This window comes from Echinops telfairi, unplaced genomic scaffold, assembly GCF_000313985.2.
Source record: "Echinops telfairi isolate 266 unplaced genomic scaffold, ASM31398v2 ScPeMD7_9;HRSCAF=40, whole genome shotgun sequence".
NCBI lineage: Eukaryota > Metazoa > Chordata > Mammalia > Afrosoricida > Tenrecidae > Echinops > Echinops telfairi.
The window spans coordinates 15,667,128-15,678,178 of NW_022103906.1; the positions used below are offsets into that span (position 1 = coordinate 15,667,128).

Sequence of the window (11,051 nt, forward strand, 5' to 3'; positions counted from 1 at the left end):
AGGAGCTGATATCGGGCTCAAGTGGGAAGAGAATGCTTTCAAAATGATGGCAGTATATGTGCACAGGTGCTTGACACACTAGATGAATGTATGGATTGTGATAAGATGTAAGAGACCCCAATAAAAGTATTAAAAATGAAAAAGAAAAAAATATAGCTAGGTTTTTCACACTTCTAAGTCAATTGTTTTTCCACCAGAAACACCTCAGTGATTTCTCTAGCAATAAATTTTGGACCACTAAGGGCAAAAATAGTAGATACTTTGTATTCATGCTCCCCACTTTCTTTCACTGTAGCTTCAGAACATTTGCTTGCTCTGTAGGCTGAACAGTCTCCAGCAGAGTCACAAGATCTGGTACAATAGTGACCAGTGGTTTAGATTTTCAGGCGTGAGTCAGTAAGCGCTCACATAGAGTGTAGAAGACTCCTGCGCTAAGTAGGTAGGTTAGAGGGCCTTAGGCTTGAGGGAGCTTGCCACTGGAAGAACTATATGTGCATATTTTATATGTAGCCTTTATAGAGAGTATCAACTGATGCAGGCTGAAATAATCAGCCTTATAAAGTCTTACTAAGATCAATGGATTTTAATGTAATGGTGCTTGTGGATGAGTGTGAAGGGGGGTGGGGGGCCGAGGGGGGTTAACATTTTGAATGTATTTAGACTGTTCTGTGAAGGGCAGACAGGAGGCAGAGGAGAACTCTTGGCTTTTAGCATCTCTTTGGTTGTCTTGTACTGTTAGATGGGTCTTAAGTGCTTGTGGGCAGGAGCTCACAGCTGTGCCTGTTCCGTACGTGGTCATGCTGGATCCGATTTGGAGCGGCCCTGTGAAGGACAGAAGGAAACACGGCCTGGCCCGGGGCCATCCTCGCCTGGTGGTTCTGTTTGAGTTCTGTGTCAGTCCAGCTTTTCTAGGGTCTTCCTGGGGGGTTTGCTGCCCCTCTAATTTGCTGAGCACAATATCCTTTGCCAAGGCCTGGTGTCTCCTCACAGCATGTGCAGAGTATATGAAACGAAGTCTCGCCGTCTTGCTTCTAAGAAGCATTGTGGTTGTACGTTTCCTAAGACAAGGTTTGTTCATTCTTCTGGTAGTTCAGGGGACTTAAAGTATTCTTTGCCAGCACCATAATGCAAATGCATCAATTGTGCTTGGGTCTTCCTTATATACAGGACTTAAATACTAGGGCTGTAGTCAATGCTGAGTAATTATTCAATGATTAAATAGTGAAAAGCCTAAAACCATTCAATGTACATAGTGCCAATAAATTAAATAAGACAGTCTTTGTGTGTTTGTTGATGCAGAAGGTAAATAGGAAGATTCCTGTTATTTGGTAGAGAATTACAGCAATTTAATCTAGATGGTATTTTGGCTAAATCTGCTTTCAGTGATTACATTATCATGACTGTAAAAATTCAATTCACTGGCCGTATAAACATTACCAAGATTGTTTTTCCTCCCTTGTACAACTTTCTGTTTTCCCTTGAGTTAATGATTGTCTTGTTTTCGTATTTACTTAGTTTTCTGTGTACTTACTCATTTATCTCTAAACTCTACCCTATTTATATGTCTCTCCAATATGTTCAAACTCAATAAGTGCTCTCACAATTGCATTTTCTTAAAAAATCCTCTCCCAGCGCCTTCGCCCTCCTGCAGTCTGATTCCAGCTGCTTGTGGGCCTGCTGCAAACTGCCAGCGTAGGGTTTCTCTTCTTTGCTTCTTCAGTCTGTGGGAATCTCTGTTTTCTGGATCGTCTTTTGTTCTTGTTAATTATTTGATTTTGTAGGGCATCTCTTCCAGTAGCTTCCTTAGAAGAAATACATGGAGCTGAGGAGTAAATTTCCTGAGACCTTCCACATCTAAAACACTTGTCTACCCTCGTTGTGATTGGTAAAATTCCAGGTTAGATGAAATTTGCTCTGAGAATTTTGAAAGCTATTTTCTAATAGCTTCCAAAAATGCTCTTAAAACATCTACTACTCCTTGGGTATAGATTGATGATATGTATCTTGTTTGGAAAATGGAAACTTTCAGGGTCTGTGCTTTGGTCCTCGAGTTCATAGAGGTGGGAGCAGTCAGTAACTGACTCCTTCAGTCTCCAACCAGGGTAGCAACGTATAGCCAGCCCGCCTCCTGTTTGCAGACCATCTTTCACCCACCACTGGTTTATCAGGAAAGCTTCTTTGGAACACAGCCACACTCGCCATTTACATATTACCTCAGGCATCACAAAAGCAGAGTTCAGTAATGATGTCACATCTTACGTGGCCTGCCAAACTTAAAATAAAGTATCTGTGACCCTTTAGAGACAATGTTTGCCAGCCTTCAATATAGAAAATCACGAACTTCAGTTCTGGTAATTTTGTTTTATCTGAACTCCCTCCTCTTATTTTTTGTGTTCTCTCTTTCGAGACCTCTTTTTATTTGAATGCTGAACCTCTGAACTGCCACTCAAATTATCTCTCTTCTTCTCCATCTTTGTTTTTCTTTGCTCTTTTTCTAGAAGATTCTCTCCTATGAAGTATTTCATTTCTGCTACCATACTAGAGAGCTTCAGAAAGTTCATGGACAAAATTAAAAGATAGTGGGATTTTCCTAAGACATTTTTGAAGCCCCCTCATAATTCTTATTTTAGCATAAAATTTCCTATTTCTTAAATTAATCCTTTTATTATAGTATAAGGCACAATTACCAAAACTCACACAAAACTAATACACAACCTATTAAGTTATTATAAAGCAAATATTTTGTAACTACCACCCAAGTAAAGAAATAGACATTGTCCAGCAACTCAAAAGCCCCTTCCGCTCTGTCCACAATCCAATCATCACCCCTTTGAAACATGCTTCACCAGTTTCAGGATGTTATAAAGTTGTCTTTTTTGTAGCTCAAATTGTCCCATATTTGGACAGGGCAAGTCCTTTCAGATCATCTACTGAGTTACTTTATTATGACCCTAGTAGCACGGGGCCGGTGGTGCTGTCACGTAGTGTTGGACTGCTAGCCGCAAGACTGGCAATTCAGACCCACTAGCCACTGTGTGGGAGAGAGATGACGCCATCTACTGCAGTACATTCACAGAGCTTCAGAAACCGAGTACAGAGTCGCTGTGAGTGGGAGTCGTCTTTCAGAAGAAACCCTGGTGACATGGTGGTTAAGGTGCCCAGCTGCTCACTGAAAGGTTGGTGGGTCTATCTCAACCAGCTGCTCTGCAAGAGGAAGATGTGCAAGTCTGCTTTCATAAAGATCTCCAGTCTTGGAGGCTGTTCTACTCTGTCTTACAGGGTTACTGTGGGACAGAACGGACTCCTGACAGCGAGTTCGTCTTCAAGAGTTTTCTTGCATGTGGTGCAGAAGGATATTTAAGGCTCTTCTTGTTTAAGGCCCTGCCCTGAATCAGAAGTCACACATTTCTCTAAGAAACTCTGATTTATTTATTAGTAAAAAATGAAATGTTAAGATCCCATTTCCAATTGCTAGGAATGCTGACTGCTACTGAATTGGTCATAGTTTGTAGGCCTTATTGGATGACAATGAGTGTATGAGGGGGACTTCAAATAGTTCATGGGAAAAATAGAATTTGAAAATAGAAAACATAACCTTTATTTCTCAATATATGCCCAATGATGTTCAAGAAATTTTTGTAATTAATGATACCAGCCTCTCTTCGTCCATTCTTAAATAACTGAAGGGCCTGGGAATTTAACCATAGCTATGCAATCTTTTTTAACACTATTAACTGCAGAAAAATAGATTTACTTTATTATTGTTATTGTTATTATTTTAAGATTAGGAAACAAAAAAGTCTGAAGGAGTCAAATTAGGACTATCAGGTGGATGCGGAATGATTTTCCATTGAAACTTGGAGGAAAGTGGTGTGTGTTTGGGAGGTGACACATCTGACTACCTCTGGCTATCCAAAGGAGAATCCAGCTCCATACCAGCCCAAGACCGATTGGCACAACAAAGAGATCAGGCAGGCTTCCACCCTCCATCTTTCTTTACCCTATGTGACAGCAACTCTCCTTCCCACAGTACCCTACTTGTCTCCTGGGTCTGATAATTCATTGCAATGGCTAGACACAACTCACAGACAATACTTATAGTTATGGGGCATATTAGGGAAGTTAACAGGCTGCAATATGTTAAGAATAAAGTTCTTTTGCCCACAACACCCCTTCTAAGCCATATTAGTATACATGTCTCTCTCTGGTCCTTGGCCTTTCGGCCACCTGGTCCTCTAGCTTATACCTCGTTCCATGGACAGGGAAGCCCACTGTTCTATCTCACATGCTGCTCTATCTTGGTGCTGCTCCTATGGTCTGTCTCAAGATCTAGCACAATCCCTATTCTCAGTCTCATAATCTCAGTACTGCAGCCTCTGCTGCCTTCACCACATCAGACAGGGATCTCAAATGATCTCCACTGATAGCTCGTCTTCCTTGATGGTCATGGGGTTCCCTCCCTAATTCTGAGATGGCACACTATTATAACCAGCAGAATAGCAAAACCGGCCAGCCCCCGATTTAGAGTCCTCTATCTTAGTATATGTTCTTTCTTACCCATTCACGGATGAGAGTTACCAAAAAATATGGACAGAAGAGAGAGATTTTTCTCCACCATAAACTCTCACAAAATTGCCCGTGTTGATGAGCGGGATGAACGCCAACATTGTCGTGATGACGTGCTCTGGTGAACCTTTCCCAAGCATTTTGACTAACTTTCCCAAATATTCTCATAATAAACAGTTGTCACTATTCTTTGGTCCTGCTGAAAATTAACAAGTAAAATGCCTTGAGCATCCACAAACTATTGACATAACCTTTGCCTTTGACTGGTCAGCTTTTGCTCTGGTCACCATAGCTTTCATTGTACTTTGTCTTCAGAACTGTACTTGTAAAGCCATGTCTCACCTCCTGTTGCAATTCTTTGAAAAGTGCTGTAGGATCTCGCTTCCACTTATTTCCATTGAAAGCTCTGCCCTTGTCTGAAGCCAGCCTGTACAGAACAGGTTTTGGCGTCTATTGAGCAGAAAGTTTGCTCAACTTTTAATTTTTCAGTCAGAATTGTGTAAGTTGAACCAATCCAGATATGTATGGTGTTGGCTAGTTATTGTTTCTGCTTTTAATTGTCAGTCCTTTTCAGTTAGGGCACAAACAAGATTGTTTCCTCTCAAATTGATGTGGATGGTGTGCCATTGAGCGTTTCACCTTCAGCCTCATCTCATCCTTTCGTAAAATGAGTTATCATTTGTAAATTCTGATTTCTTTGAGACATTTCCCCATAAACCTTTTGTAAAACATCAATATTGTCACCCTTCTTCATTAATTTGATGTTTATTCCTGCTTCAGTTAGAATTCTTGTCTATTTGAAAACAGATGGCTTATCCTTTTTAGTGCCTCAAACTAGATCCTATTCAGACCTGTTATTACAAGTTACCAAAAGTAAACTCACTGCCATCAAGCCAATTACAGTTTATTTTGATGAAAAGAATTTTTGAACTCCATTCATAGTTTTTTTTAATAATACACATTTTTCATTAACTTTAAAGGACCCCTTATGTCACCCCACTTTTTTTTAAATGCATTTACCATATCTACATTGTCCCTGAATTCTTAGATGTGAATCACTGTATTTTTGGACATTGAAACTCAAGTTTGCTCTATGTGAAAACTCAGCTTTGCGTTTTCTTTGAGTACCTTAAAAATATTGCTCCTTTATTGTTGAAAACTGATATAATCAAATTGCTTTTGTCACTTGCTCTTGTTGCCCAAGTGTTCAAAATTGTATTTTATTTCCCTAGAAAGCCTAGTGTTCGTTGTTCTGGGTCAGTATTCTCAGGTCCACAGTGTATTCTTTCAATCTGTACTTTCAGATCTCTTTTTCTTTCAGCAAAACCCACTGTCATCAAACTGATTCTAACTCATAGCAACCCTCTCGGGCATAGTCATCGACAGTTCAACTCTTCTCTTATTGTGCCACCAGGATGCCTTTTATTTCAGCAAAGTTTACCTACATTATAAGGGCAAGTGACGAAATACTTTTTTGAAGATGAATTTTTGTGCTTTTATTTTGTGTTAAGGGATACCGCTGATTATAGTCTGAAAGCCCACAAATCATTGTGCTTTCTTCTCTTTTGTTGCCAACCCTATCTGCATTCAACCAGTTCTCTTCTGTAGTTTTTCAGGTCCATGAGCAAAGCTTATCTCATTTATCTTTTATGAACAAAGAAGGAAAAGAGAAGTGTCATTTGGAAATTTCTATGTTAAGATGTTAAGTAGATGTAAACAGCAACTTCTAACAAATATCAACAACAACAACAACAAAAATTACTGGAGAAATTTAAATGTTGCACCAAAAAGCACTCATTTAACACAAAAGCAGTAAAAAAGGAGTAAAAGAAAAAAAGATAAGACAGAAAGTAAAATGGCAGATTTAAAATCTAATGATATCAATAAAAAACGTTAAGTGTGTATGGATTGGGATAACAGTTGTATGAGCCCCTAATAAAATGTTAAAAAAGAGAAAGAAAAAAAAAACGTTAAGTGTGAATCAAACAATCCAGTCAAAAGCTAGAAATTGTCATTTTGGATAAAAATACATATTCCACCATGTGCTGTGTACAGGACATGTGCTTTAGATTCAACAATACAAATAAACTGAAAGTGAAAGGATGGAAAAGTATACATATAGCAATATTTTAAAACAAACCAAAAATATTAATAGAATAAAGAGGAATATTGTATAATAAAATAGTTGATCCATGAAGAAAAATAACAGTTGTAATCATGTATGCACCTACTAATATAGCACCCAAAGATGTGAAACAGAAACGGTATAAAACTAGAGAAATCGGTATTTCAGTACCCTACTCCTCAAGAATGTAAAGACATGTTCAGCTCGTAATTGATCATGTTATGCATTCTCAGGCTGCTGCCTTCTCCTCTCAAGGATGCAGTGGAAGTATCAACCTGGAGAAGATGCTATACGATGCAGGAAGTGAACTCGGCTCTTAGTAAAATCCAGCTGGTGGGATATTCTCAGAAAATTGTGAGTGTTAACACAATCTTGAGTGATTTGTGAATACTGTCATTTGTTTTGTTATTGAAAAGTATGTCATCGTGTTCACTGCAGAACAGTGGCTATTATTTCATGGGTTTCGGGCAAGTGAAACAGGAAGCGTGTAAAAGATGACAAAGCAATCTGGCAAATACCTAAATGATCTGGGTTCCCATTTCCATCAACCTGTGCCCAGCACCACTCCGCACACATAGACCAAGAACCTGCCACCTAGTCTGAGATGAAAAAGGAGAACCAAGGTAGTTCTCTTTGGTCCTTTGTTAGCATCTTATGTGTCTCCCTTTAATGAGTTAGTCCTGAGCGCCTCATAATAATGTAGATAGGCTGAACCTCTGAGAGGGGGTGAGTACAAATTCTGTGACTGCCATATCTTCTATCTTTCTGTTTGATTTCATTTTATTCGTTTCTCATTCTAAACTGAGGACGATACTTTGGTGTTTTGTCTTGTTTCGGTTTCCCTGCACACTGTTTAGTATGACTGCATCACTTGAAGCTCGTCATCCTCCTTTCTACTACACCTTACTATGAGTCTCTCAACCCCGCAAACAGTCTTTACGTTACCTTGCAAAGGGAATGTACAAGTACAAATGATCGGAAGAAAATGTTTAAGCTATTTGTGTTCATTTTAAGCTTTACACAAAGTTCATGCTTATCAGTATGAACCGTATTTTTGTACATTTGCATATAGTCTTTTCATCAGACTATTAATAAGGAATTAAGTAGCCTGATTACATTTGAACAGAATTAACCATTTGCTTACTGTGCTTCTTTTCAGGAACTCTTTGGTGCAGTGCAGGTGACTCCGCTGAGTTCTGGGTATGCCCTCGGAAGCTCCAACTGGATAATCCAGTCCCACTACGAGAAAGTGTCTTACGTCTCTGGGTCCTCCTTGCTGACTACACACCCCCAGGTAATTCCGAATGCCCTACAGATAGCTCTGCTTGCTTTACCCAGGTTCAGATGCCATCAGCTCTGTCTAAATCTTCCCCATTTTTGTTTCTGTGGAGATGCTTTATGAAAATTCAACTACTCGTGTTCCAACACGTAGGATTACAGATTCCTCCGTAAGAATCTTGTTGGAAATCTAGCCACTCATTTACTCAGCAAATATTTATTATTTAGTGTTTTTTGTTTTTTTTTAGTTTGGGATATGACCTTTACTGACCTTTCCATAGGAGTGGAAAAAATGTCTGTACAAAACGAAATGTTTGTTACAATAACTTCTGCATCATAATTAAAATCCAAACCATTTTTTAAAAGCTGCCCATCAAAACCCACCCTTCTTTCAATAGTTTCTTTGAAGCCACAATGACACATATGGTTAAAACTTGAGTGCAGACATTTGGTTGGTTGGAAAGATAATTAAACTCTCAACTTGCTCAAATAGAATTACACAAAGGCAAAATGGTGGTTTTCACAACGATGCAGTTCACTGGAATCACCTACTCTGGACAACTGTTAGAGTATTTAGTGTCCTGAGATTATAAGGAATCCAGGCATCCTTTAGACAGGCTTCTGTTGTCCCTTCTTCCCAATCAGAGATTTGTGGATGTGTGGAATGACATCACCACCAGCAATTGTAGCCTTGGTAAGCGAATCCAACTCTTCATCTCCTCAAATAGCAAGTTGCAAGTGACAAGGGGTTACTCACTTTACCCCCATTTACAGAAAATGCAGGTTGCCAGCTAGAAATTAAAATTAATTAAAGTATGTTGCTCATTACTTTCAGTCAGTATTTTCCCTTTAAATGTATCAACCTTGTAAGAGTAATTTACTGGAAATTACATCAGTAGTGCTGTTCAGGGCAAAGTAGAAGAGTACCTCTTAAAGAGAGGGTATGTACAGAACACAATGCAACGCAACTTCAGGTTGTGGTATGAGTACTGGAAAACAACAAAGCAGGGTTCTATACAGAGTGATGGAGACTGGTCTTTAGAGGTTTCACTTGGATCGGGACTCAAAGAAGTGAGCCACGGGAAGACCTGCAGGCACAGCATTACAGAGGGAATGGCAGGTGAATGCCCCCTCAAGCCAGGGCAAGCTTGTCGTAAGTTTGAAGAGCAAAGTCACCCATTGTGATGGCAGCACACTGTCATCATACAGTCAACACCCATGTCCCAGACATTAGCACGGCTGTTGGACTTTGTGAGCCGTGAAGGTCCATCCTTCCTTAAGAAGCCATATTTAGCAAGACACTAAACACATAAGCATTCTTTTGCATATAACAGTTCTTCCCTATATAACAGCTTGTGCAGAAGGTATTGTTCATTTCAGAAATACTGCTTCTTTTCCATGAGGCCAAGATTAGATCTCACTCATTGCCATGGAGTGGACTCTGATTCAGTGGTCCGAGAGGACAGAATCAAACTGACCCAAAGGGTTTCTGAGACTGTTACTCTTTACTGGAGCAGAAAGCCTCACCTGTTTCCCTCAGAACCACTGACCTGAGTGAACTGAGTCCACGAGCTCGGCACCTTGGACACTGCGTAGTTACATGCTCACAGCTGTCCGTCCTCCCCATTGTGCTCTGGGAAGGCCGTGCCAGTCAGCCGTAAGACTGGAGGTACAGAGTGCTTCGCAGCAGCCACTCTGCATTGCACTTTCAATCCTCCGTTATAATCAGGCTTCATCTCAAATAAAAGGCACAAGGTGCTCTTTTATTTCCCCATAGCTTGCAGACTCCTGAGCCCTTCCCGTCTATTGAAATCAAAAGCCCATCAATGTCATCTTCATCTGCTCCATTGCATCAAACGTTTTTTACTGGCAGATTCTATCATTCCTGATATAATCTTCCATAAAAGACAGAAAGATTACTTGACTGCCAACTCTTCTAATTTGCCCTGCTTAGATCACAGCCTGAACAGTACTACTGATGTAATTTCCAGTAAATTATTCTTACAAGGTTCATAAATTTAAAGGGAAAATACTGACTGAAAGTAATGAGCAACATACTTTAATTAATTTTAATTTCTAGCTGGCAACCTGCATTTTATGTAAATGGGGGTGAATAGATTTTTGAAATAATTGCATTCTTTATTAACAGGGACATGGAAAGTTCTGGTTTGACAAAAACCTGATTACCTCAGGGGTTGGCAAACTATAAGCCATGGGTCAAATTTGGCTCACCTCCTATTTAACAAATGACATTTAGTTAGAATGTCACCCACTTGTTTATATAAATTGTTTGTGTCTGCTTTCCTCCTACAATGGCAGGGGAAGTAGCTCTTTATGGGAGAAAAAATTTTTTCTAAGTTTTTTTCTTCCTGCTGACATCTGGTTCACTTAGGTGGAACCTTCATTAGCCAGGAAGAGTGCAGCCATCTGCCATAGTGATCTAAGAGTAATAAAGCTTTGGATTAAGGTTGAGACAGTAAAAACGGAGGAAGAAATGGAAGAAAACATTGGACCACTTTTGAATCAGCAAACATCTCCTGAATCCCAATGTCTTCAGAGAAGGAACATTGGAAGTTGAAAATGCCTACCTGTCTGACATTGGGAATGGTCTTAATGACCCTACAAGTTGACAGAGAGAGGGGTCAGGTGAAGACAATGAGACATTCTATTAAACCGCTGTTGTAGACACTAAGGGGCTGCTGAGGGATGGCACCTGTGTATAACCCAGGGCGGTATTGCCTGGTCTTGGGCCATCATCGTGTCCGTTGGCATAGTGAAGTCTATTGTTGTGGTTATTGCCGCAGCCCATCTCCTTGAAGACGTCCCTCGTTTTCGCTGACTGCCAGTCATGCTGTCCTTGTCTAGCAATTGATCTTTCCTGATGATGTATTGACAGTAAGGGAACCCCGCCTGGCCTGCGTTCCTAACTAGTTTATGGGTGACTGATCAAGCTTTCAAGAATCAGATCATCTCTATCTTCTATGTTTGTGACGTTAGAAAATGAGGGTAAATGCCCAAATATTCTAAGACTAACACTTTGAAGATAGGACGAGAGAGAAAGAAAGTGCACGGGCCCATTTCT

General features: G+C 40.0%; 1 protein-coding gene across 3 annotated transcripts in view; it reads left to right on the forward strand.

The window, feature by feature from the left end:
* INTS9 (integrator complex subunit 9) overlaps nt 1-11,051 on the forward strand; it is a 106,108-nt gene that overhangs the window by 63,872 nt on the left and 31,185 nt on the right. For all 3 annotated transcript variants that reach the window (XM_045286564.1, XM_004707628.2, XM_045286565.1), the window contains exons 7-8: nt 6,925-7,045; nt 7,851-7,985. In XM_045286564.1, coding sequence (XP_045142499.1) covers nt 6,925-7,045; nt 7,851-7,985 — 256 coding nt within the window. The remainder of the gene's footprint in view (nt 1-6,924; nt 7,046-7,850; nt 7,986-11,051) is intronic.